At 48.1% G+C, this 27,974-nt stretch overlaps 2 protein-coding genes across 5 annotated transcripts in view; one reads left to right on the forward strand and one right to left on the reverse strand.

Moving 5' to 3' along the window:
- The window catches only part of LOC147096466 (erythroid membrane-associated protein-like), a 72,158-nt gene that overhangs the window by 43,705 nt on the left and 479 nt on the right, over positions 1 to 27,974 (forward strand). The gene's annotated exons all lie outside the window — the stretch shown is intronic.
- LOC147096467 (butyrophilin subfamily 1 member A1-like) overlaps positions 1 to 27,974 on the reverse strand; it is a 51,259-nt gene that overhangs the window by 2,630 nt on the left and 20,655 nt on the right. For 2 of the 3 annotated variants that reach the window (XM_085975240.1, XM_085975241.1), the window contains exons 7-8: positions 4,248 to 4,274; positions 3,166 to 3,192 (exon numbers count right to left, since the gene is read on the reverse strand). In XM_085975240.1, the coding sequence (XP_085831366.1) occupies positions 3,166 to 3,192; positions 4,248 to 4,274 (54 nt within the window). The remainder of the gene's footprint in view (positions 1 to 3,165; positions 3,193 to 4,247; positions 4,275 to 27,974) is intronic. The other variant, XM_085975242.1, reaches the window with a different exon arrangement.

The following is a 27,974-nucleotide window of genomic DNA, read 5'->3' on the forward strand; positions in this document are numbered from 1 at the left end:
CCCAACTCCACATTCACACCTGGTCCAATCCCGGTACGGACCGGATCAGTGTACCTGCAGGTCACACACAGACCACACCTAGTCCAATAATCACTTTCAGACCATTTCTCTCGGTCCCTCTCCTGTCTGGGGATCGGCCCATTCAGCCGCATTGACCCTGAACCCCACCCCGCGAGCAGGAGCAGACCCGCAACCTTCCAAACAGATTGAGTCAATGGTTGTAGGAAAGGGACAAGTAAAATACACACACACCAGGGACAGGCTGAGATGATTTTAAACATCTCCATCATATAAACATCCGGCTGTTTACCCCGTTTCCTACAGGTGCTGTGTGACTCTGAATGTTTATCAGTCACTTCCTCCCCCATCATATTTCAGACAGTATCACAGGGTCAAAGCTCAATCCTGAAACTGTGACTGCAGTGTGAGCAGGAGTGAGCCAAACCTGCAGCCTGGGACTCTGACTATCAGGCACTGAGAGGGGATCTGTCCATCCACCTCCCTACAGGGAGCTTCAAGCCCAACAGCCCAGGCCAGGAGCAGGGATCTGGGAGCAGGAATCTCACTGAATCTGCCGGGCCCGACCCCCAGCTGGATTGTGTGACTTTGGGTCGGAGCAATCATAATATGATAGAATTCGTCATTAAAATGGAGAGTGAAGTAGTTGACTCAGAGACTAGGGTCCTGAATTTAAATAAAGGAAACTACAATGGTATGAGGCGCAAGTTGGGTAGGATTGATTGGGGAATGACACTCAAAGGGTTGACGGTGGATAGGCAATGGCAAACATTCAAAGACCGCATGGATGAACTACAGAATTTGTTCATCCCAGTTTGGCATAAAAATAAAACAAAAAAAGTGACTCAACCGTGGCTAACAAGGGAAATTAGGGATAGCATCAGACCCAAGGAGGGGAGCAGTTTAGGATTCAACAAAGGAGAACAAAGGGATTAATTAAGATGGGGAAAATAGAATATGAGAGTAAGCTTGCAGGGAACATAAAAACTGACTGTAAAAACTTTTATAGATATGTGAAGAGAAAAAGATTGGTGAAATCAAGCATAGGCCCCTTGCAGTCAGAATCAGGGGAATTTATAATGGGGAACAAAGAAATGGCTGACCAATTAAATACATATTTTGGTTCTGTCTTCACAAAAGAGGACACAAATAACCTCCCAGAGATGTCGGGGAACATAGGGTCTGATAAAAGGGAGGAACTGAAAGAAATCAGTATTTGTAGGGAAATGGTGTTAGGGAAATTGATGGGATTGAAGGCCGATAAATCCCCAGGGCCTGATAATCTACATCCTAGGGTACTTAATGAAGTGGCCCTAGAAATAGTTAATGCATTGCTGATCATCTTCCAACATTTGATAGGCTCTGGAACAGTACCCATGGATTGGAGGGTAGCTAATGTTACCCCACTATTCAAAAAGGTGGTAGAGAGAAAACGGGGAATTACAGTAAGCCTGACATCGGTAGTGGGGAAAATGCTAGAGTCCATTATAAAAGATGTAATAGCAGAGCACTTGGAAAACAGTGACAGGATCGGACAAAGTCAACATGGATTTACAAAAGGTAACATGCTTGACTAATCTACTGGAATTTTTTGAGGATGTAACTGGTAAAATAGATAAGGGAGAACCAGTGGATGTGGTGTATTTGGACTTTCAAAAGGCTTTCGATAAAGTCCCGCATAAGAAATTAGCGTGTAAAGTTAAGGCACATGGGATTGGGGGCAAGGTATTGACTTGGATAGAGAACTGGTTGGCAGACAGAAAGCAAAGAGTTGGAATAAACGGGTCTTTTTCCGAGTGGCAGGCATTGACTAGTGGGCTACCGCAGGGATCGGTCCTTGGACCCCAGCTATTCACAATATATATTAATGATCTAGACAAGGAAACTAGATGTAATATCGCCAAGTTTGCAGACGACACAAAGCTGGGTGGGCGTGTGCGCTGTGAGGAGGATGCCGAGAAACTCCAGGATGATTTGGACAGGTTGGGTGATTGGGCAGAAGCATGGCAGATGCAATATAATGTGGATAAATGCGAGGTTATCCACTTTGGTGTCAAAAACAGGAAGGCAGATTATTATCTGAATGGCAATAGATTGGGAGAAGGGGAAGTGCAATGAGACCTGGGTGTCCTTGTGCACCAGTCGCTGAAGGGAAGCATGCAGGTGCAGCAGGCGGTTAAGAAGGCAAATGGTATGTTGGCCTTCGTAGCAAGAGGGTTTGAGTACAGGAACAAGGATGTCTTGCTGCAGTTGTAGAGGGCCTTGGTGAGACCACACCTTGAGTATTGTGTGCAGTTTTGGTCCCCTTATCTGAGGAAGGATGTTCTTGCCATGGAGGGAGTTCAGCGAAGATTCACCAGACTGATACCTGGGGTGGCAGGAATGACGTACGAGGAGAGATTGGGTCGATTGGGTTTAAACTCGCTGGAGTTTAGAAGAATGAGAGGGGTCTCATTGAAACTTATAAAATTCTGACAGGGCTGGACAGACTAGATGCAGGAAGGATGTTCCCGATGGTCGGGGAGTCCAGAACCAGGGGTCACAGTCTAAGGATAAGGGGCAAGCCATTTAGGACAGAAATGAGGAGGAATTTCTTCACCCAGAGAGTGGTGAACCTGTGGAATTCTCTACCACAGAAGGCAGTGGAGGCCAATTCATTAAATATATTCAAGAAGGAGTTGGATATATTTCTTCAGGCTAAAGGGATCAAGGGATATGGGGAGAAGGCAGGGACAGGGTACAGAATTTGGATGATCAGCCATGATCGCATTGAATGGCGGAGCAGGCTCGAGGGGCCGAATGGCCTACTCCTGCTCCTATCTTCTATGTTTCTATGACCTCAGGCTGTGCCTTTAGAATTGAGGAAGAGATGAATCTTTATATTAATATAAGTGGCATGTACTGTAACAGGGAGCAACAGACTACAGGTCTGTCGGGAATGAGTTACCACCTTGACCCTGTGGCAGAGTCCCCTCTCACTCACTGCAGTATTTATAGACAGACGGTGATTCAGACAGGAATTGTGGAAATGCTGATGTTTTAATTATTGACAGGGCTCCCCCACGGATGTTAAACACTCCGCACAGACCAGAACCTAAACTTCGCAAGATAGAAACCGGCACAGCCCCAGGATCTGAAGTCTCTCACCTGCAACCATCCAAAGCCTTTCCCGCTCTGAAAAACAGATTAAAATAAGATCAGTGGCGCCGTCACGTGATAAAGTGTAAATACTGAGCATAAATGGATCACAGAACCGGGCGACACAATGATGGTCATTTATTTACAGTGACCCGGACACCACCGACATATCTCACTGAGAGCTGTGCATCACACAGGATCCACCACACTCAGGACTGTCCACTTCTAGACGGGAACCTTAAAGGAGCCAGATCCACTCACTGTGAGAAGATGCTTATCTCCGTCAGTAAGACCATTCTGTGGGAACGAGGTCGGACAGTAATTGTGGATCAGGAGGGAGCAGCTCGTGGTGTGTGACCCTGTGTAAAAACCTTAGGGAAAACTTACAGCACAGCTGCTGTTCAGCGGAGACATCACACAGAGCAGATAAATATCGCCATCTGAGCAAGGACGTTCTTGCCATGGAAGGAGTGCAGCGAAGATTCACCAGGCTGATACCTGGGATGGCAGGAATGACGTATGAGGAGAGATTGTGTCGATTGGGCTTATACTCACTGGAGTTTAGAAGATTGAGAGGGGATCTCATCGAAACCTATAAAATTCTGTCAGGCCTGGACAGACTAGATGCTGGAAGGATGTTCCCGATGGCCGGGGAGTCCAGAACCAGGGGTCATAGTCTAAGGATAAGGGGTAGGACATTTAGGACTGAAATGAGGAGGAATTTCTTCACCCAGAGAGTGGTGAACCTGTGGAATTCTCTGCCACAGAGGGCGGTGGAGGCCAGTTCATTAAATATATTCAAGAAAGAGTTGGATATATTTCTTAAGGCTAAAGGTATCAAGGGATATGGGGAGAAAGCAGGGACAGGGTACTGAATTTGGATGATCAGCCATGATCTCATTGAATGGTGGAGCAGGCCCGAGGGGTCGAATGGCCTACTCCTGCTCCTATCTTCTATGTTTCTATCACAATACTTAGCGACAAAATACAATCCAGCTCCACTGATACTGGGCATCATCCCTTTCAATAATTACACACTGCATGGAGGGGCCATGGAACCACAGCTGAGATTTTCTCATAACTCTTCTTACCTGAGTCTATTAGCTTCTTCTGTAGATCTGGAAGAGAATAGATTTTCATTAGAAACAACCTCCAGTTTCCTGACTGGTCTCAGTGATTGTCATGGGACTTGGAATAACTTTCATTAATGAGTTAAAGAGAAGAATCAAATTCAGACAGCAGACAGTGTTTGGATGGGACAAAGGAAGACTTGTCTTTATATAGCGAGTGATCACATCGCCCTTCTCCGCCTCACCTCAACCCATAGGCTGCTGAAACCCTAAATCCATGCCTTTGTTACCTCCAGACCTGACTATTCCAACACACTCCTGGCCGGCCTCCCATCTCCCACCCTCTGTAAACATGAGCTCATCCAAAACTCTGCTACCCATGTCCTACCTCGCACCAAGTCCCGTTCACCCATCACCCCTGCACTCGCTGACTTACATTGGTTCCCGGTCTGGCAACGCCTCAATTTTCAAATTCACATCCTTGTATTCAAATCCTTCCATGGCCTCATCCCTTCCTATCTCTGTAATCTCCTCCAGCCCCACAACCCTCCCTATCTCTGTAATCTCCTCCAGCCCCACAACCCTCCCTATCTCTGTAACCTCCTCCAGCCCTACAACCCTCCCTATCTCTGTAATCTCCTCCAGCCCCTACAACCCTCCTTATCTCTGTAATCTCCTCCAGCCCTACAACCCTCCTTATCTCTGTAACCTCCTCCAGCCCTACAACCCTCCCTATCTCTGTAATCTCCTCCAGCCCCTACAACCCTCCTTATCTCTGTAACCTCCTCCAGCCCTACAACCCTCCCTATCTCTGTAATCTCCTCCAGCCCCTACAACCCTCCCTGTCTCTGTAACCTCCTCCAGCCCTACAACCCTCCCTATCTCTAATCTCCTCCAGCCCTACAACCCTCCCTATCTCTGTAACCTCCTCCAGCCCTACAACCCTCCCTATCTCTGTAACCTGCTCCAGCCCTACAACCCTCCCTATCTCTGTAATCTCCTCCAGCCCCTACAACCATCCCAACCTCTGTAATCTCCTCCAGCCCTCCCTATCTCTGTAACCTCCACCAGCTCTACAACTCTCCCTATCTCTGTAACCTCCTCCAGCCCTACAACCCTCCCTATCTCTGTAATCTCCTCCAGCCCTACAACACTCCCTATCTATGTAACCTCCCCCAGCCATACAACCCTCCTCATCTCTGTAATCTCCTCCAGCCCCACAACCCTCCCTATCTCTGTAACCTCCTCCAGCCCTACAACCCTCCCTATCTCTGTAACCTCCTCCAGCACTACAACCCTCCCTATCTCTGTAATCTCCTCCAGCCCCACAACCCTCCCCATCTCTGTAACCTGCTCCAGCCCCACAAACCTCCCTATCTCTGTAACCTCCTCCAGCACTACAACCCTCCCTATCTCTGTAATCTCCTCCAGCCCCTCAACCCTCCCTATCTCTGTAACCTCCTCCGGCCTCTACAAACCACCCTATCTCTAATCTCCTCCAGCACTACAACCCTCCCAATCTCTGTAATCTCCTCCGGCCCCTAGAAACCTCCCTATCTCTGTAACCTCCTCCAGCCCTACAACTTTCCCTATCTCTGTAATCTCCTCCAGCCCCTACAACCCTCCCTATCTCTGTAATCTCCTCCAGCCCTACATACCTCCCTATCTCTGTAATCTGCTGCACCCCACAACCCTCCGAGATCTCTATATTCCTCCAATTCTGGCCTCCTTCGCAGCCTCGATTGGCGGCCGTGCCTTCAGCTGCCTGGGCCCTAAGCTCTGGAATTCCCTCCCCAAACCTCTCCGCCTCTCTCCTCCTTGAACACGCTCCTTAAAACCTCATCGACCAAATTTTTGGTTACCTGCCCTAATATCTCATGTGCCTCAGTGTCACATTTAGTCTGATAACACTCCTGTGAAGCACCTTGGGACGTTTTACTATGTTAAAGGCGCTATATAAATACAAGTTGTTGTTGGTGTTGTACAGCGACTGCTCACATTCTCAGGATGTCCCAAAAGCACACCACATCCGAAGTTACTGTTTGCAGTGCAGTGACCGTTATGTAAGCAACAGCGTCAGCCATATTACGCACAGCATGATCCCACCCACAAAAATGAAATGAACAACCAGTTCAGTCTGGTTTTTGGTGGTGTTGGCCCAGATAAAGTTTAAATGAAGACTCAAGGGCTTCTGTGTGTTCGCAATCAGGAAATTGAACCCAGAATGGTCGAGGTGGAATTCCGCCCAAATGGCCATGCAATCCTAATGATCAGAATCCTGAACCTAAAATCATCCGTGAATCAGTGCAATCAACGAGCATAACTGAAACAGAACCCATGGAGCCTCAAGGTGCTTTAGTTTTAATTAGTTCCTGGGATGTGGGCATCGCTGGCAAGGTCAGCATTTATTGCCCATCCCTAATTGCCATTCAGAAAGTGCTGGTGAGCCGTCTTCTTGAACCACTGCAGTCCGTGTAGTGAAGGTGCTCCCACAGTGCTGTTAGGGAGGGAGTTCCAGCATTTTGACCCAGCGATGATGAAGGAACGGCGATATATTTCCAAGTCAGGATGGTGTGTGATTTGGAGGTGGTGGTGTTCCCATTCACCTGCTGCCCTCGTCCTTCTAGGTGGTAGAGATCGCAGGTTTGGGAGGTGCTGCCAAAGAAGCCTTGGCGAGTTGCTGCAGTGCAACTTGTACATGGTACACACTGCAGTCACGGTATGCCAGTGCTGTAGGGAAGTGACTGTTTAAGGTGATGGATGGGGTGTCAATCAAGCGGGCTGCTTTGTCCTGGATGCTGTTGAGCTTCTTGAGTGTTGTTGGAGCTGCACTCATCCAAGCAAGTGGAGAGTATTCCATTACACTTCTGACTTGTGCCTTGTAGATGGTGGAAAGGTTTTAGGGAGTCAGTACGTGAGACACTTGTTTCAGAATCCCCAGCCTCTGACCTGCTCTTGCAACTACAGTATTTAAGTGGCTGGTCCAGTTAAGTTTCTGGTCAATGGTGACCCCCAGGATGTTGATGGTGGGGGATTCGGCGACGGTAATGCCATGGAATATCACGGGGAGGTGGTTAGACAATCTCTTGTTGGAGATGGTCATTGACTGGCACTTGTGTGGCACGAATGTTACTTGCCACTTGTCAGCCCAAGCCTGAATGTTGCCCAGACTTTGCTGCATGCGGGCACGGACTGATTCATTAGCTGAGGAATTATGAATGGAATTGAACACTGCAATCATCAGCAAACATCCCCACAGCTAACCTGATGTAAGGAAGGTCATTTTTGAAGCATCGCAAGATGGTTGGGCCGAGGACACTGCCCTGAGGAACTCCTGCAGTGATGTCCTGGGGCTGAGATGATAGGCCCCCAACAACCACAACCATCTTCCTTTGTGCTAGGTATGACTCCAGCCAGTGGAGTGTTTTACCCCTGATTCCCACTGACTTCGATTTTACTAGGGATCCTTGATGCCACACTCAGTCAAATGCTGCTTTGATGTCAAGGGCCGTCACTCTCACCTCACCTCTGGCATTCAGCTCTATTGTCCATGTTTGAACCAAGGCTGTAATGAGGTCTGGAGCCGAGTGGTCTTGGTGGAACCTAAACTGAGCATCAGTGAGCAGGTTATTGGTGAGTAAGTGCTGCTTGATAGCACTGTCGATGACCCCTTCCATCATTTTCCTGATGATTGAGAGTAGACTGATGGGGCAGTAATTTCCAGATTGGACTTGTCCAGCTTTTTGTGGACAGGGCATACCTGGTCAATGTTCCACTTTGTCGGGTAGATGCCAGTGTTGTAGCTGTATTGGAACATCTTGGCTAGAGGCATAGTGATGCGCTATTAATTACTCAAAAGACTGAGGTTAAGCGAGTAACTAACAGGCTTTTATTAACAAGAGAATGAAGGTGTGCCTCGAGTGGTCGACCAGTCCAGAATACAGAGGGACTGTGGAGCAGTCACCTTTATACCTGGACTCGTGGGGGGAGTCAGCCGAGGCATGTACAGACATGTACACAGTGGAATACAAACACCCACACAGGCAGGTATAACAGTGGTTTACCACATTCACCCCTTGTTTAAAAATGAGTCCGGCGGAGTGAAGTGTATTAAAAGTTTGTGTATTGGAGTCTCTCCGGAGGTCTTGTCTGCCGCTGTGATCGACGTGGCGACGGCAGGGGTAGTGAAGCTTCCGGCGTCGAGTCCCGCGTAGGCTGGGGCACTGGTGTGTAGTCCTCGTGGGTGTCGAGCGGGTCGCGGGGCCCAGGCGTGCCGTCTGCTGGGGTTGGATATTGGATCGTGGGGGGGGAGGTGGTAGTGGGTAGTGGGTTACTGGGGCCCCCGAGGGTGCTAGGTCTCGTATGGAGACTGTGTCCTCCCGCCCGTCTGGGTACGCAATATAAGCATACTGGGGGTTGGCGTGGAGGAGGTCGACCCTCTCGACCAGGGGGTCCGTTTTATGGGTCCTCACGTGTCTTCTCAGTAGGACCGGTCCTGGGGACGTCAGCCATGGCGGTAGCGATGTCCCCGATGTGGACTTCCTTGGGAAGACAAACATTTTCTCATGAGGGGTGTCGTTAGTGGCAGTGCAGAGCAGTGACCGAATAGAGTGGAGCGCATCGGGGAGCACATCCTGCCAGCGGGAGGTCGGAAGGCCCCTAGACTTTAAGGCTAGCAGGGCGGCCTTCCAAACTGTCGCATTCTCTCTTTCCACCTGTCCGTTCCCCCGGGGGTTGTAACTGGTGGTCCTGCTTGTGGCAATACCCCTAGCGAGCAGGTACTGGCGGAGTTCGTCGCCCATAAACGATGAGCCCCGGTCGCTATGGATATAGCTGGGGAAACCGAACAGGGTGAAGAGGTCGTTCAGACATTTAATGACCGTGGCACTGGTCATGTCCGGGCAGGGGATGGCGAACGGGAAACGGGAGTACTCACCAATAATGTTGAGGAAGTACACATTGTGGTCGGAGGAGGGGAGAGGCCCTTTAAAATCAATGCTCAGGCGCTCGAAGGGGCGAGTGGCTTTTATCAGGTGAGCCCTGTCTGGTCTATAAAAGTGCGGTTTGCACTCAGCGCAGACTTGGCAGTTCATGGTCATGGTCCTGGCCTCCTCAATGGAGTAAGGCAGGTTGCGGGCCCTGATGAAGTGGAAGAACCTGGTGCCCCCCGGGTGGCAGAGGTCATTGTGGAGGGCCCGCAGTCTATCGATCTGCGCGCTGGCGCAGGTGCCACGCGATAGAGCATCCGGGGGTTCATTGAGCTTCCTGGGCCGGTACAAGATCTCGTAATTGTAGGTGGAAAGTTCGATTCTCCACCTCAAGATCTTGTCGTTTTTGATTTTGCCCCTCTGCTTGTTGTTAAACATAAAAACAACTGAACGCTGGTCAGTGAGCAGGGTAAATCGTTTTCCGGCCAGGTAGTGCCTCCAATGACGCACAGCCTCCACAATAGCCTGGGCCTCCTTCTCAACAGCGGAGTGTCTGGTCTCCGGGCCCTGGAGGGTTCGTGAAAAGAAGGCCACGGGTCTCCCCGCCTGATTAAGGGTAGCGGCCAGGGCAAAGTCGGACGCGTCGCTTTCCACCTGGAAGGGGATGGATTCGTCCACTGCGTGCATGGTGGCTTTGGCAATGTCTTCCTTGATACGGTGGAAGGCTAAGCGGGCCTCTGCCGTCAAGGGAAAAGAGGTGGACTTGATCAGCGGACGGGCCTTGTCCGCATAGTAGGGGACCCACTGGGCGTAATAGGAGAAAAACCCTAGGCACCTCTTCAGGGCCTTGAGGCAGTGGGGCAGTGGGAGTTCCATAAGGGGACGCATCCGGTCAGGGTCGGGACCGATGACTCCGTGTTCCACAACACAGCCAAGGATGGCGAGGTGGGTTGTGCGGAATATGCACTTCTCCTTGTTATACGTCAGGTTCAGGAGTTGGGCGGTGCGGAGGAATTTTTCGAGGTTTGCATCATGGTCCTGCAAGTCATGGCCGCAGATGGTCACATTGTCCAGATATGGGAAAGTGGCCTGCAACGCATTTTGATCGACCATCCGGTCCCTCTCCCTTTGGAAGGCGGAGACCCCGTTGCTGACGCCAAAGGGAACCCTAAGGAAGTGATAGAGGCGGCCGTTTGCCTCAAAGGCAGTATACTGGCGGTCCTCAGGGCAGATAGGGAGCTGGTGGTATGCTGATTTCAGGTCAATGGTCGAGAAGACACGGTACTGCGTGATCTGGTTGACCATATCAGCTATGCGGGGGAGTGGGTAAGCGTCCAGCAGGGTGTAGCGATTTATTGTCTGGCTGTAGTCGATGACCAGGCGCTGCTTCTCGCCGGTCTTAACGACCACAACCTGGGCTCGCCAGGGGCTGGTGCTGCCCTCAATAATCTCCTCCTTCAGGAGCCGCTCCACTTCGGTTTTAATGAAAACCCTGTCCCCGGCACTGTATCGCCTGCTCTTTGTGGCGATGGGCTTACAGTCGGGGGTGAGGTTAGCAAACAGTGGGGGGGGGGTGGGGGGGTGACTCTGAGTGTGGAGAGGTTGCACCTGGTGCGCGGCGGGCAATTTGGAAGCTGCTGGCTGCGGACTGTGAGTGGGGGGAGGGGTCCACCGTACGCCATCGTAACACTTTTAAGGTGGCACTGAAAATCTAACCCCAGTAGAACGGCAGCGCAGAGGTGGGGCAGGACCAGAAGTTTAAAATTATCGTACACAGTCCCGTCTACTAAGAGTGTCACCACGCAGTAGCCGCCAATGTCCGCCGACTGGGACTCGGAGGCCATAGAAATCCGCTGGTGCGCAGGCAGGACTGGGAGAGAGCAACACCGCACCGTGTCGGGGTGGATGAAGCTCTCCGTGCTCCCAGAGTCAAAAAGGCAGGTTGTTTCGTGACCATTTACCTTAATGTCCATTGTGGACCGGGCCAGTTGGTGCAGTCTCGCTTGGTCCAGCGTAACGGAGGCCAGCGTAGGGGTCGGTGTGTCGCTGCGGGTATCAGATGAGGCGGTGTTGGGGGCCTGCTGCGTCCCGGCTGGCGTCCATGATCCCCATGTGGCTGGGGGCGTCCAAAATGGCTGCTGTTCCGGTGGTTCGCACATGGCTGGGGAGGCCCAAGATGGCGGCCCGCATGCGGTGCTGCTGGGGTTCGGGGTGGCTTTGGCCCTGCAGATGCTGGCGTAGTGTCCCTTCTTCCCGCAGCCCGAGCAGATCGCATTTTTCGCCGGGCAGCGTGCTCTGGGGTGTTTGGCCTGGCCACAGAAGTAGCATTTCTGGCCTTGGGACACTGCTGCGGTAGTTGGGCCGTTGCTGGGATGTGGCTGGGGTGGCACGGCGCTATGAGACGGTCCTACCGTGTCCCAGGCTGTCGTTCCCCGCGCCGTCCACGGTGCAGAGGAGTAGGCATCCATGCCCCGGTAGACTGCGTCCAATGATAGTGCGAGTTCAGAGGCCTCGTTGAGGTCGAGGTCACTCTGCTCCAACAGTCGCTGTCGGGTGTAATTGGACCTGTGGCCCGCTACAAAAGCGTCCCGGATAAGTTCCTCTGTGTACACGGCGGCCTTTACATCCTTACAACCACAGGCCCGGCCAAGCACAGACAGTGCCTGAAGGTATTCCTCGGTCGATTCCCCAGGTTGTTGTTTACGACTCCCCAGGAGGTGCCTGGCGTACACCTCGTTCACTGGGCGCGTGTACTGGTCCTTGAGGAGCTTGAGAGCAGCCGTGTACGAGGTCGCGTCCTGGATGACCGAGTACGGTCGGTGGTTCACTTTGGAGGTCAGGACATCCAGTTTGTCCTCATCCGATTTGACCGTTGCAGCGGAGGCGATCAGGAATCTTTCAAAGCACCTAAGCCAGTGAGCAAACTTGGTGGATGCGTCCGCCTCCCGATGGTCTAAGTCCAGGCATGCTGGTGTGAGGATCTTCTCCATTATAAAAAAATCTTGTTAATAAAATTGATGCGCTATTAATTACTCAAAAGACTGAGGTTAAGCGAGTAACTAACAGGCTTTTATTAACAAGAGAATTAAGGTGTGCCTCGAGTGGTCGACCAGTCCAGAATACAGAGGGACTGTGGAGCAGTCACCTTTATACCTGGACTCGTGGGAGGAGTCAGCCGAGGCATGTACAGACATGTACACAGTGGAATACAAACACCCACACAGGTATAACAGTGGTTTACCACACATAGCTAGTTCTGGAGCACAAGTCTTCAGCACGACAGCCAGGGTGTTGTCGGTGCCCATAGCCTTTGCTGTGTTCAGTGCGCTCAGCCATTTCTTGATATCACATGGAGTGAATTGAATTCGATGGAGACTTGCATCTGTGATGGTGGGGACCTCAGGAGGAGGTGGATCATTGTCTCGGCACTTCTGGCTGAAGATGGTTGCGAATGCTTCAGCCCTGTCTTTTGCATTCACATACTGGACTCCGCCATCAGTGAGGATGGGGGATGGGGATATTCATGGAGCCATCTCCTGTTATTTGTTTAATTGTCCACCATCATTCATGGTGCTGCTCCTGGCATGCTCTTCTACAGTCCTCATTGAACCAGGATTGGACCCTGGCTTGATAGTAATGGTAGAGTGAGGGATATGCCAGGCCACGATGTTACAGATTGTGGTGGAATACAATTCTGCTGCTGCTGATGACCCACAGAGCCTCACGCATGCTCAGTTTTGAGCTACTAGATCTGTTCTGAATCTGTTTGTTTTTTGAGGTTGTAACTAGCAGAATAGGTAAGGGGGAACCAGTGGATGTGGTGGATTTGGATTTTCAGAAGGCATTCGATGAGGTTTTTACATAGGATTACATCGGATATACGGCACAGAAACAGGCCATTCGGCCCAACCAGTCCATGCCGGCGTTTATGCTCCACACGAGCCTCCTCCAGTCTTCCCTCATCTAAATCTATCTGCAGAACCCTCTATTCCCTCTTCCCTCATATGCTTGTCTACCATCCCCTTAAATGCATCCCTACTATTCGCTTCAACCACTCCCTGTGGTAACGAGTTCCACATTCTCACCACTCTCTGGGTAAAGAAGTTTCTTCTGAATTCCCTATTGGATTTCTTGGCGACTATCTTATATTGATGGCCTCTAGTTATGCTCTTTCCCACAATTGGAAACATTCTCTCTGTATCCACTCTATCAACATTTTTCATAATTTTAAAGACCTCTATTAGGTCACCCCTCAGCCTTCTCTGTTCAAGAGAAAAGAGACCCAGCCTGTTCATCCTTTCCTAATAAGTATACCATCACATTTCTGGTATCATCCTTGTAAATCTTCTCTGCACCCCCTCCAGTGCCTCTATATCCTGTTTATAATATGGTGACCAGAACTGTACACAGTACTCCAAGTGTGGTCTGACCAAGGTTCGATACAGGTTTAGCATAACTTCCCTACTTTTCAATTCTATCCCTCTAGAAATAAACCCTAGTGCTTGGTTTGCTTTTTTATGGTAAAGTGCCACACAAGAGGTTATTAAACAAAATTAGGGCTCATGGGATTGGAGGTAATATACTAGCAGGGATTGAAGATTGGTTAATGGACAGAAAACAGAGAGCAAGAATAAACAAGTCATTTTCAGGTTGCTGGCTGTAACTACTGGGGTACCGCAAGGATCAGTGCTTGGGCCTCAGCTATTCAAAATCTATATTAATGATTTGGATGAGGGGACCAAATGCAAGATATCCAAGTTTGCTGATGATACAAAGCTGGGTGGGAAAGTAAGTTCTGAGGAGACTGCAAAGAGGCTTCAAAGGGATATAGACAAGCTAAGGTGAGTGAGCAAGAACATGGCAAATGGAATATAATGTGGAGAAATGTGAAGTTATTCACTTTGGTAGGGGAAGTAGAAAACAGAGTATTTTTTAAATGGTGAGAGATTAGGAAATGTTGCTGTTCAGAGGTGTCCTTGGACACAAATCACAAAGTTAACATGCAGGTACAGCAAACGATTAGGAAAGCAAATGGCATGTTGGTCTTTATTACAAGAGGATTTGAGTTTAAGAGTAAAGACATCTTACTGCAATTATATAGGGCCCTGGTGAGACTACACCTGGAGTATTGTCTACAGTTTTGGTCTCCTTACCTAAGGAAGGAAATACTTGCTATAGAGGGAGTGCAACGAAGGTTCACCAGACTGATTCCTGGGATGGGGGGATTGTCCTATGAGGACAGACTGAGTAGATTAGGCCTATATTCTCCAGAGTTCAGAGGAATGAGAGGTGATTTCATTGAAACATACAACATTCTTACAGGGCTCGACAGGGTAGATGCAGAGAGGAAGTTTCCCCTGGCTGGGGAGTCTAGAACCAGGGGTCACAGTCTCAGAATAAGGGGTCAGCCATTTAGGACTGAGATGAGGAGAAATTTCTTCACTCAGAGGGTGGTGAATCTTTGGAATTCTTTACTCCAGAGGGCAGTGGAGGCTCAGTATTGAGTGTATTCAAGACAGAGATCGATAGATTTTTGGATATTAAGGGAATCGAGGGATATGGGGATAGTGCAGGAAAGTGGAGTTGAGGTAGAAGATCAGCCATGATCTTATTGAATGGCGGAGCAGGCTCGAGGGGCCGAATGGCCTACCCTTGCTCCTATTTCTTATGTTCTTATGTGTATCTGGGCACAAATGAGGAGGAAATTCCGAGCCCAAGAGAAACACCACGTTCCTTCCCCCTCGCCCGCCCGCCCCTCCCCCACTCCGAACCACTAGACAAGGCGGAGGAGCGTTCGGTTTTATGTTTTATCAAATCGAACAATGCAGCAGTTGTAAAGTCTGTGGGTTGTACAGTTAATTACGACACAGACTTCAGGAGTAACATAAAACAGGACTTTACTATTCGAAGGTCAGGGCGAATCTGCCCTATAAATCATGCCACAGCACTTATATACCGGTGTGGTCACCGTCGGTATTACCGTATACAGAAGCCAAACAAGTAGTGCCACACCTAAAATAGTTCTCTTAAAGGTGAACGGTTACATACAATAGTCTCTTAAAGGTAGACGGTTACATACACTACAATCCTCCCTTTTTAGCTTACAACATACTATTTCTCATTAACATACATATATTCAACTTCAGGTAAACAATTTACAGATGTAGTCTCTGCGGGAAACAGTTCACAGGTTCAGTCTCTGTGGGAACAGTGTATAGATTCAGTCTCTAGTCTTGACTCGGTCCGAACAACATCGCTGTGGTGTAGCCGGTTCACATTGCTAGCGTGACTCCTCCACTAGTCTTCCCCTTGACGTAACAGCTTGAACTTTCGTCCTGCTGAACCAGCAATGCTGACTTTTACAAACAGCTGTATTGCCTTGGTAATTTTTCTTACTTTCCAACTGATTTATCTCCCTTTGTAGGGCCCACGTGCATGATCTGGTAGGAGTGATAATGATTTTGATGGTTATCATCTTCTGCTTCTTCTTTTTCTTTTCTGCTTCTTGGAGACTCTCAGGGCTCCCTTATCAGCTGCCAGCTGTAGCGCCACCATCTCTCTATGTTCCTTAGACTTTAAGTGCTTCATCCTGATTTCTGCACTTTGGGAGTTTTCATCACAAGCTGGGCAGACCAGATCCTCGTAATATTCAGTGTCACTCAACAGGTCATGGTAATATTCGGGTTCGTCCTGAGTTAGGCCGACGAGAGGACCTTCTCCTTCCTCCTTACCCATCTGGACGTTAGCCGACTGTTGTTCCAACTGTTGTTCCCTCCCTAGACATCTTTCTTGAAGAGACTTCTTTATGCGTTCATATTCATCCCGCTCTTCCTGGGTTTCCTGCAAACCCTTCACTACTGACCTCATTTGTGATTTCAATACCTTCCCTTCCATCGGGGATTGATTGATCGGGCTATTCAATCCTTCTACTGAAGCAGCTGTTTCAACATTCTGTTGTTCACATAGACGTGATTCAGCATACTTTTGGCATCCCAGTAAAGTCTGTGTTGCAACCTCAGCTATTTCCATCACTTTTGAGAGCTCCGAACTCCTTCCCTTTGAAGATTGAAGCTCGTGTTCCGATTGTTCCCATTGCAGAGTCTTGTCCCTCAGCATATGAAGGAGTTGGCTGACCGTTAACTCTTCCACGGGAACACTGTGGATCAGAGTCTTCTCCATTTCATCCACCTTTTCCTCCAATGCTTTCACCTTCTATTCCTCTTGTACTTTGGCTTCCAGCGCTCGGAGAAGTTGCGCCTTGATGCTCTCTAACTCATGTTCAGGGGCCATTCTTACAGTCTCTGTGTTTCTTACAGTTTCCTTTTCTTCCACTGAAAGGATTCCCAGTTGAATCTGTTCTTCAAGTTGTTGAACCTCGGTCATTGCCGCCTCATATTTGTCTTGGGTTTCCTTCACTATTTTTATGAGTTCTTGGACATCTTGTCTTTCATGTTCTGCCATGTCTTTCACCTCTAATTTCTCATCTATGGATGGAACTTCTACCGATGAGTCTGTCTTGGCCTTGAGCTCATCAAGAATTTCCTGCAGCCTTTGGACTTCTTGCTCATGTTCAACCTTTAGTTGCTCATATGCTTCTACTGAAACTAGCTTTTCGGAGGTTGCCGAGTTAACCCCCTCCAGAATTGTAGCCTGGGCCTGTTCATACTGTTCTTTCAACTTCTCACACTCTGCTTGTAAGGAGTCGTAGAGAAGAACTGGAATAAAATCCTGGCTTCCTGAAGATTCCTCTTCATTTGCTTCTTTCGCAATTTTCTGTTGGAGTTCAGCCAAGGCTGCTATGCTATCCGCCTCTCGAAGTCTCACTGCCATCAAATCTTCTTTATTCTTGCGGTCTATCTCAGCCATTTTCCCTTTACTTTCATTTAACTGAGTGAGTAGTCCCTTATTCTGGGCTGAGAGATATTGCACCTTCTCTGCTCGACATAGCTGGTTACTGTTGATTTGGTTCTGTGTTTCAAGTTCCAACATCCTTTGCTTAGCTTCTTTGAGTTTCGCCCCTATAAGCTCCTCTTGCAACATGGCCACATTATTCTCATCAGGTAAAGAAGCGTTTCTCTTTTCTATGTCCAAGATTTTTTTTCTGCATCTCTTTAAGTGCACACTGCGATTCAGCTTCTCTTAACCTTGCCTGCACTAGCTCCGTCTCCAATTGCAGAACAAAATCCTCAGTGTAGCGTGGTTTGCCTGTATGCTGTATCTCTAGATCATGCAGATATTCTAACTCCTGAACATCATAAGGGAGATGTGATCGGTAATTGGTCACGATGGCTCTATGGTCGCTCTCTGCTTGAGCCAGCAGGTTCTGTTGTCTTTCCAGACTCTCCCATTCGGTGTCGTAGAACTTTTTCATTGTTTTCATCTCTTGTACGAGACGGTAACTCAATTGTTCCCGTACTTTGAGATAACGTTGAGTTCGAGCCCGGTGTTCCTCCGTAATGCATATGTCTGTAACTTGAACAGACTCAGAATTCTCTGTCTTTATACACGCCATCGTTTTTCCAACCTTAGTCAGTGAGTTCATGTTAACCTTGTTTTTCATACTTGGGCTGGACTTATCGTCTCCCGGCTCAGAGTCTGAGCTGCTTGTCTGCACCGAGTCCTCACTCGTCATTGCTTGTAGGTAGGGCCATTCCCTGTCTATTTTCTTGATCCACTCCCGTCCTAGAAGTGGTGGTCCTCCCTCAGGTAGTACGTACAAGTTCATTCTTGGGTGTTCTTTACCCCTATCTCTCACCTTGACTCTTATCTTTCCCATGGGGTATACTTTATGCCCCGTGTATGTCTGCAATACGAACTTGGTATCTCTTAAGGGTATGTGAGAGAATAGCCGGTGGTAGTCCCTTTGATTTATGACTGATAGAGCTGATCCCGTGTCCAACTCCATTCTCACTTGGACTCCAGCTATTTTTAGTATGACCCAGATAGTTTGTAGGTCAGCTTCCTTACTCACATTATGAATTCTCAGACTACCCAGCTCCTGGCCGTTTGGGTCTGAGTCTGAATTCTGTTCGTCTGAACTCTTCTCAGCCACCTTGTGTACCTTGTTGTACTTTTCCTGTGATGGCTTCCTTTGGTTGTTGGTCTTCTTCCCTGACCGGCATACCTTAGCGATGTGACCCAGTTTGCCACATTTCCTACATTCTTGGTTCTTAAACCAGCATTGGTTCTGATCGTGTGTTGTCTTCCCACAGCGATAGCATTTGGTTGTACTCGAGGTAATTTGGTCCACCCCGAGTGCCGCTGCCTTTAGCTCCGTTTCCGCAGTTCCTTTCGCTGCGGCTTCGTGCGATGCTGCTATAAGGACAGCCCTGTCAAGTGTAAGGTCGTTCTCTTCAAGTAGTCGCTTTTGCGTCCCTTCCTTGGACAATCCGCATACGAACTTGTCTCGCAATGCCTCTGTCAGATTCCCTTCAAACTGGCAGTATTTCGCTAGTCTACGCAGTTCGACCAAGTATTCTGCGTTGCTTTCGTCCTTCCGTTGCGTTCTCGCATAGGATTTGAATCGTTCAGCCAACATCAATGGTGTGGGGTTCAAGTGATCCTTCAGAACAGTCACAACCTCATCGAAAGTCTGATCCGCCGGTTTAGCTGGGGATAGTAGATGCTTCAAGAGCCCGTATGTCTTTGCCCCCATCGAGTTTAGCAAGGTGATAGCTTTGTCGTCTTCTTCTATTTTGTTGGCCTCACAATAGATCTCAATGCGTTCCACATACGTGGCCCAGTCTTCTATCTCCGAATTAAAATCGTTGATGTTACCACGCTTAGGCATCTTCCTCTCTTTGGAAACAACACAAGTATTTCTTTGAATTATTACTTCTTTTTTTTTTCTAAGATGGCGGTTTTCCCGCGAAAATGGCGGTTTCCCGCTCTTATCTTCTCTCCCCGCCCACTTCAATGGCGGTTTCCCGCTTCTGTCTTCCCTAGCGGGAGGGGTACACTTTCCCCACGGGCGAGTGCCGCTGGCTTTCAGGTTCACAGCCTGCGCGTCGGCTTCTTGCTCGGCTCTGTCTCTCTCCCGCTCGCTTGGCTCTACCGGCGCTGGGTACAGCCCGTTAACGGAGGACAGTTCAGCCGCTGGACTGGCTCTCGCACAGTTCCCGTTGCTCGGCTCTGTCTCTCTCCCGCTCGCTCGGCTCTACCGGCGCTGGGTACACCCCGTTGACGGAGGACAGTTCAGCCGCTGGACTGGCTCTCGCACAGTTCCCGTTGCTCGGCTCTGTCTCTCTCTCCCGCTCGCTCGGCTCTACCGGCGCTGGGTACCCCGTTGACGGAGGACAGTTCAGCCGCTGGACTGGCTCTCGCGCAGTCTCTCTTGGTCGGCTCTGCCTCCCCCGCTCTCTCGCAGTCCGGTGTTTCCCTCCCCGGCTGCGGCTGAGTTCCTCTCTTCCCGCGCCTACGCTCCCGGTCGCAGCGCCTCGTGGCTTCGGTCACTGCTCGGCTTTCCCCCCCGGTCGTGGTCTCTCATGACGCCGTTGGACCCGACTTTTTTTTTTCTTTCTTCGGCTCCTATTTCCCCTCGACCGTGGTCGAGTGCTCAGCCCTTAACCTCCGGCTATTCTTTTCACTTTCCCTTACTCACAGTCACCGTGGCAGAAGGGACAGTCAGTGCCTGTTGCAGATGGAAGTTTTCTGTCGCTACAGTCTTCCTCCTTTCTATTGTTGCAGCCTTGAGTTTTCTCCCAGCCGAATGACGAGGGCGGTTGCCTCTTTTCGACGCTCTTTCGTTGCTTTGAAAGTAATGTTGCCGCAGGGTACGATCGGACTCGTCGCCACTGTAAAGTCTGTGGGTTGTGCAGTTAATTACGACACAGACTTCAGGAGTAACATAAAACAGGACTTTACTATTCGAAGGTCAGGGCGAATCTGCCCTATAAATCATGCCACAGCACTTATATACCGGTGTGGTCACCGTCGGTATTACCGTATACAGAAGCCAAACAAGTAGTGCCACACCTAAAATAGTTCTCTTAAAGGTGAACGGTTACATACAATAGTCTCTTAAAGGTAGACGGTTACATACACTACAGCAGTCAGTATATAATGCTGGATCCTGGAGTGCAGTTAGAACACACATTATTCTCACCTCTAAGTCAGAACGTTATAAACTCAGGTAATTAACTAACAGTTATGGGTGAGGTTGAAGTGTTACATCTTGCAAACATGAAATGAATATTAAAAGAAAATGCGCAATTCACACACTTACTGCCAGCTTTATCCATTGTACATTTCTAATTCACATTTAGAATGGAAACTGTCTGTGTAAACTCGTCACACTGTAATTACACCCTCCCACCAGTGGAGGCGCTGCAGCAAATCCACTGGCAGGAGGAGGAGGAACAGCATGGCAAGTTTACATTATAAATGTTGACTGTAGGAATTTATATTGGAAGCAGAAAAAGGACAGAATGTATGATGTTACGGTAGGGATTGATTTCATTTAGCATCAGCTGTGGTAGTGTAGTGGTTATGTAACTGGTAATGTCAAGAAATGGATTAATGATCCACAAGTTCAAATCCCATCTTGGACTGTTGTAAAGCTGAAGTTCCCTGGATGGCAAAAGAGATAGATGGAGTAAGATGAAGCAGAAAAAGAGCGTGTATGACAGATGTCAGGTTGCGAATACAATTGTGAATCAGGCTGAATATAGAAAGTTCAGAGGGGAAGTGAAAAAGAAAATAAGAGTGGCAAAGAGAGAGTATGAGAATTTTAGCAGTTTTAGCGGGCTTAAAAGTGGCTAAATCCCCAGGCCCTGACGGGATGTATGCCAGGCTGCTGTGTGAGGCAAGGGAGGAAATTGCAGGGGCTCTGACACAGGGGATGTGCCAGAGGCCTGGAGAACAGCTAACGTAGTACCATTGTTCAAGAAGGGTAGTAGGGATAAACCAGGGAATTACAGGCCAGTGAGCCTAACATCAGTGGTAGGGAAATGATTGGAAAACATTCTGAGGGACAGAATTAGTCTCCAGGGATAGTCAGCATGGCTTTGTCAGGTGGAGATCATGTCTGACCAATTTGATTGAATTTTTCAAGGGGGTGGTGACTAGGTGTGTGGATGAGGATAGGGCAGTTGATGTAGCCTACATGGACTTCAGTAAGGCTTTTGACAAAGTCCCACATAGGAGACTGGTCAAGAAGGTAAGAGCCCATGGGATCCAGGGCAATTTGGCACATTGGATCCAAAAATGGCTTCGTGGCAGCAGGCAGAGGGTGATGGTCGAAGGTTGTTTTTGTGACTGGAAGCCTGTGTCCAGTGGTGTACTGCAGGGATCGGTGCTGGGTCCTTTGCTGTTTGTAGTGTACATTAATGATTTAGATATGAATGTAGGAGGTATGATCAGTAAGTTCGCAGATGACACAAAAATTGGTGGAGTGGTAAATAGCGAGGAGGGAAGCCTCAGACTACAGGATGATATAGATGGGATGGTTAGATGGACAGAACAGTGGCAAATGGAATTTAACCCTGAAAAGTGTGAGGTGATGCATTTTGGGAGGACTAACAAGGCAAGGGAATACACAATGAATGGTAGGACCCTAGGAAGGACAGAGGAACCTTGGTGTGCATGTACATAGATCCCTGAAGAGAGCAGGACAGGTAGATAAGGTGGTTAAAAGGGCATATGGGATACTTGCCTTCATTAGCCGAGGCATAGAATATAAGAGCAGGGAGGTTATGATGGAGCTGTACAAAACGCTAGCTAGGCCACAGGTGTACAACATTATGAGGGGCGTAGATAGAAAGGAACTTTTCCCCTTAGTAGAGGGGTCAATAACCAGGGGGCATAGTTTCAAGGTAAGGGGCAGGAGGTTTAGAGGGGATTTGAGAGAAAAACTTTTTCACCCAGAGGGTGGTTGCAATCTGGAACTCACTGCCTGAAAGGGTGGTAGAGGCAAGAACCCTCAAGATTCAAGAAACATTTAGATAAGCACTTGAAACGCCATAGCATACAAGGCTAGGGACCAAGTGCTGGAAAATGGGATTAGAATAGACAGGGCTTGATGGCCGGCGCGGACACGATGGGCCGAAGGGCCTCTTTCTGTGCTGTATAACTCTATGACTATGACTCTATGAGAATAGATTGGCAGCTAACATAAAAGGAAATTCAAAAGTCTGCTATCAGCATATAAATAATAAACGGGTAGTAAGTGGAGAGGTAGGGCTGATTAGGGACCAAAAAGGAAACCTATGCATGGAGGCAGAGGACATGGCTGAGGTAGTAAATGAGTATTTTGTAACTGTCTTCACCAAGGAAGATTATGCTGCCAAAGTCACAGTGAAAGAGGAGGTCGTGGAGATACTGGATGAGATAAAAATTGTTAGAGGAGGTACTAGAAAGGCTGTCTGTACCTAAAGTTGGTAAGTCACCAGGACCGGATGGGATGCATCCTAGGTTGCTGAGGGAAGTTGAGGGGGAAATCGCGGAGCCACTGGCCATAATCTTCGGAACCTCCTCGGATATGTGGGTGGTGACGGAGGACTGGAGAATTGCAAATGTTACACCCATGTTCAAAAAAAGGATGCAAGGAAAAACCCAGCAACTACAGGCCAGTCAGTTTAACCTTGGTAGTGAGGAAGCTTTTAGAAACGATAATCAGGAACAAAGTTAACAGTCACTTGGACAAGTGTGAATTAATTAAAGAAAACCAGCACGGATTTGTTAAAGGCAAATCATTTTAACTAACTTGATCGAGTTTTTTGATGAGGGCAATGCGGTTGACGTGGTGTACATGGACTTCCAAAAGGTGTTTGATAAAGTGCCACATAATAGGCTTGCCAATAAAGTTGAAGCCCGTGGAATAAAAGGGACAGTGGCAGCATGGATACGAAATTGGCTAAGTGACAGAAAACAGAGTGGTGGTGAACGGTTGTTTCTTGGACTGGAGGAAAGTATACAGTGGTGTTCCCCAGGGGTCAGTACTAGGACCACTGCTTTTCTAGATATATATCAATGACTTGGATATACAGCGCACAAGTCCAAAATTTGCAGATGACACAAAACTTGGAAGTAGAGTGAACAGTGGAGGATAGTGATAGACTTCAAGAAGACATAGACAGGCTGGTGAAATGGGCGGACACGTGGCAGATGAAATTTAACGCAGAAAAGTGCGAAGTGATGCGTTTTGGTAGGAAGAATGAAGAGAGGCAATATAAACTAAACGGTGCAATCCTAAAGGGGGTGCATGAACAGAGAGACCTGGGGTTATATGTGCACAAATTGTTGAAGGTGGCAGGGCAGATTGAGAAAGCAGTTAAAAAAAGCATACAGGATCCTGGGCTTCACGAATAGAGGTAAAGAGTACAAAAGCAAGGGAGGTTTGATGAACCTTTATAAAACACGGCCTCAACTGGAGTATTGTCTGCAATTCTGGGCACCACAATTTAGGAAAGATGTGAAGGCTTCCTGGCACGATGGGTGGCTCTGCTGCACAGGCTGGGAGGAAAAAGAGTGGAAGAGCTATAGTGATAGGGGAATAGATAGGCGTTTTTGCGGCCGCAATCGAGACTCCAGGATGGTGTGTTGCCTCCCTGGTGCAAGGGTCAAGGACGTCTCGGAGCGGCTGCAGAACATTTTGGAGGGGGAGGGCGAACAGCCAGTTGTCGTGGTGCACATAGGCACCAACGATATAGGTAAAAAATGGGATGAGGTCCTAAAAGCAGAATATAGGGAGTTAGGAGGTAAATTTAAAAATAGGACCTCAAAGGTAGTAATCTCAGGATTGCTACCAGTGCCACGTGCTAGTCAGAGTAGAAATAGGAGGATATTTCAAATGAATACGTGGCTAGAGGAATGGTGCAAGGGGGAGGGATTCAAATTCCTTGGACATTGGAACCGGTTCTGGAGGAGGTGGGACCAGTACAAACCGGACGGTTTGCACCTGGGCAGGGCCGGGACCGATGTCCTAGGGGGAGTGTTTGCTAGTGCTGTTGGGGAGGGTTTAAACTCAAGTGGCAGGGGGTTGGGAACCTGAGCAGGAAGACAGAGGAAAGGGAAACAAGGAAAAAAGCAAAAGATAGTAAGGAGAAAAACAAAATTAGAAGGCAAAGAACTCAACGGTTTAAATCAAACATGGTCACAGTAAATAATAATTCATATAGGTCTGAGAGCGTTAAAAAAACAAGCCTGAAGGCTTTGTGTCTTAATGCAAGGTGCATTCGGAACAAGGTGGATGAATTAGCTGCGCAAATAGAGGTAAACGAATATGATTTGATTGGGATTACAGAAACATTGCTCTAGGGTGGCCAAGGCTGGGAACTCAACATCCAGGGGTATTCAATATTTAGGAAGGATAGGCAAAAAAGAAAGGGAGGTGGGGTAGCATTGCTGGTTAAAGAGGGGATTAACACAATTGAAAGGAAGGATATTAACTCTGATGATGCGGAATCTGTATGGGTAGAACTGAGAAATATCAAGGGGCAGAAAACGTTAGTGGGAGTGGTATATAGACCTCCAAACAGTAATATGGAGGTTGGGGATGGCATTAAAAGGGAAATTAGAGAAGCATGCAGTAAGGGCACAGCAGTCATCATGGGTGACTTTAATTTACATATAGATTGGGCTAACCAAATTAGTAAAAATACTGTGGAGGAGGAATTCCTAGAATGTTTACGGGATGATTTTCTGGAACAATATGTCGAAGAACCAACCAGAGATCAGGCCATCTTAGACTGGGTATTATGTAATGAGAAAGTATTAATTAGCAACCTTGTTGTACGAGGCCCCTTGGGTCAGAGCGATCATTATATGATAGAATTCTTCATTAGGATGGAGAGTGAAGTATTTGACTCAGAGACTAGGGTCCTGAATTTAAATAAAGGAAACTACGATGGTATGAGGCGCGAATTGGGTAGGATTGATTGGGGTATGTCACTCAAAGGGTTGACGGTGGATAGGCAATGGCAAACATTCAAAGACCGCATGGATGAACTACAGAATTTGTTCATCCCAGTTTGGGATAAGAATAAAACAAAAAGGCTGACTCAACCGTGACTAACAAGGGAAATTAGGGATAGCATAAGATCCAAGGAGTGGGCATATAAATTGGCCAGAAAAAGCGGTAACCCTGAGGATTGGGAGCAGTTTAGGATTCAACAAAGGAGGACAAATGGATTAATTAAGAAGGGGAAAATAGAATATGAAAGTAAGCTTTCAGGGAACATAAAAACTGACTGTAAGAGCTTTTATAGATATGTGAAGAGAAAAAGATTAGTGAAATCAAGTGTAGGTCCCTTGCAGTCAGAAGCAGGGGAAGTTATAATGGGGAACAAAGAAATGGCAGACCAATTAAATGCATATTTTGGTTCTGTCTTCACAAAGGAGGACACAAATAACCTCCCAGAGATGTTGGAGAACATAGGGTCTGATGAGAGAGAGGAACTGAAAGAAATCAGTATTTGTAGGGAAATGGTGTTAGGGAAATTGACGGGATTGAAGGCCGATAAATCCCCAGGGCCTAATAATCTACATCCTAGGGTACTTAAGGAGGTGGCCCTAGAAATAGTAGATGCAATGCTGATCATCTTCCAAAATTCGCTGGAATCTGGAACTGTACCCATGGATTGGAGGGTAGCTAATGTTACCCCACTATTCAAAAAGGGTGGTAGAAAGCGGGGAATTACAGACCGGTAAGCCTGACATCGGTAGTGGGGAAAATGCTAGAGTCCATTATAAAGGATGTAATAGCTGAGCACTTGGAAAACAGTGACAGGATCGGACAAAGTCAACATGGATTTACAAAAGGTAAATCGTGCTTGACTAATCTACTGGAATTTTTTGAGGATGTAACTGGGAAAATAGGTAAGGGAGAACCAGTAGATGTGGTATATTTGGACTTTCAAAAGGCTTTCGATAAGGTCCCGCATAAGAGATTAGCGTGTAAAGTTAAGGCACATGGGATTGGGGGCAAGGTATTGACTTGGATAGAGAACTGGTTGGTGGACAGAAAGTAGAGAGTAGGAATTAACGGGTCTTTTTCCGAGTGGCAGGCAGTGACTAGTGGGGTACAGCAGGGATCGGTCCTTGGACCCCAGCTATTCACAATATACATTAATGATCTAGATAAGGGAACTAGATGTAATATCTCCAAGTTTGCAGACGACACGAAGCTGGGTGGGCGTGTGTGCTGCGAGGAGGATACCGAGAAACTCCAGGATGATTTGGACAGGTTGGGTGATTGGGCAGAAGCATGGCAGATGCAATATAATGTGGATAAATGCGAGGTTATCCACTTTGGTGTGAAAAACAGAAAGGCAGACTATTATCTGAATGGCAATAGATTGGGAGAAGGGGAAGTGCAACGAGACCTGGGTGTCCTTGTGCACCAGTCGCTGAAGGTAAGCATGCAGGTACAGCAGGCGGTGAAGAAGGCAAATGGTATGTTGGCCTTCATAGCGAAAGGGTTCGAGTACAGGAGCAAGGATGTCCTGCTGCAGTTGTACAGGGCCTTGGTGAGACCACACCTTGAGTACTGTGTGCAGTTTTGGTCGCCTTATCTGAGGAAGGATGTTCTTGCCATGGAAGGAGTTCAGCAAAGATTCACAAGGCTGATCCCTGGGATGGCAGGAATGACGTATGAGGAGAGATTGGGTCGATTGGGCTTATACTCGCTGGAGTTTAGAAGAATGAGAGGGGATCTCATCGAAACTTATAAAATTCTGACAGGTCTGGACAAACTAGATGCAGGTAGAACGTTCCCGATGGTCGGAGAGTCCAGAACCAGGGGTCATAGTCTAAGGATAAGGGGTAAGCCATTTAGGACAGAGATGAGGAAGAATTTCTTCACCCAGAGAGAGAGTGGTGAACCTGTGGAATTCTCTACCACAGAAGGCGGTTGAGGCCAAGTCTTCAAATATATTCAAGAAGGAGTTAGATATATTTCTTAGAGCTAAAGGTATCAAGGGATATGGGGAGAAGGTAGGTACGGGGTACTGAGTTTGGATGATCAGCCATGATCTCATCGAATGGCGGAGCAGGCTTGAGGGGCCGAATGGCCTTCTCCTGCTCCTATCTTCTATGTTTCTATGTTTCTAAGGCCTTAGAGAGGATGCAGAAAAGATTTACGAGAATGATTCCAGGGACGAGGGACTTCAGTTACGTGGATAGACTAAAGAAGCCGGGGTTGTTCTCCTTAGAGCAGAGAAGGTTGAGAGGAGATTTTATAGAGAAGTTCAAAATCATGAGGGGTCTAGACAGAGTGGATAGAGAGAAACTGTTCCCACTGATGGAAGGGTCGATAACCAGAGGGCACAGTTTTAAGGGGATTGGCAGAAGAACCAAAGGCGACATGAGGAAAAACCTTTTTTACACAGCGAGTGATTATGATCTGGAATGCACTGCCTGAAAGGGTGGTGGAGGCAGACTCAATCGTGGCTTTCAAAATGGAGTTGGATAAGTACCTGAAGGAAAAAAACTTTGCAGGGCTACGGGGAAAGGGCGGGGGAGTGGGACTGACTGAAGTGCACTGGCAGAGAGCCAGCATGGGCTTGATGGGCCGAATGGCCTCCTTCTGTGCTGTAACCAGTCTATGATTCATCTACAAGACCTGGTTTGACCCCCTCCCAGCCCACCCGACACACTCCAATCCCGCTCCAGCTGAAGATTTCTTTTGGTTTTGACTTGACGTGTGGAGTGCCCGCGGGAGACTGAGTAGTCTTAAATAAATGTTCAAATTGAATTGAACTAGAAAACGAAGGAATTACATACAACACGGTTAACCATTCCTCCTACTGTCGCTCACAGCAATTTCAGGGCTGTTTCTGTTCATAGCATTTCTAGTGCAGCAAGCATCAGTTTTTCCAAAATG

The sequence above is a fragment of the Somniosus microcephalus genome, unplaced genomic scaffold (genome assembly GCF_052327205.1).
Source record: "Somniosus microcephalus isolate GS21.2 unplaced genomic scaffold, FLI_Smic_1.0 unresolved_chr1, whole genome shotgun sequence".
NCBI classification, from domain to species: Eukaryota; Metazoa; Chordata; class Chondrichthyes; order Squaliformes; family Somniosidae; genus Somniosus; species Somniosus microcephalus.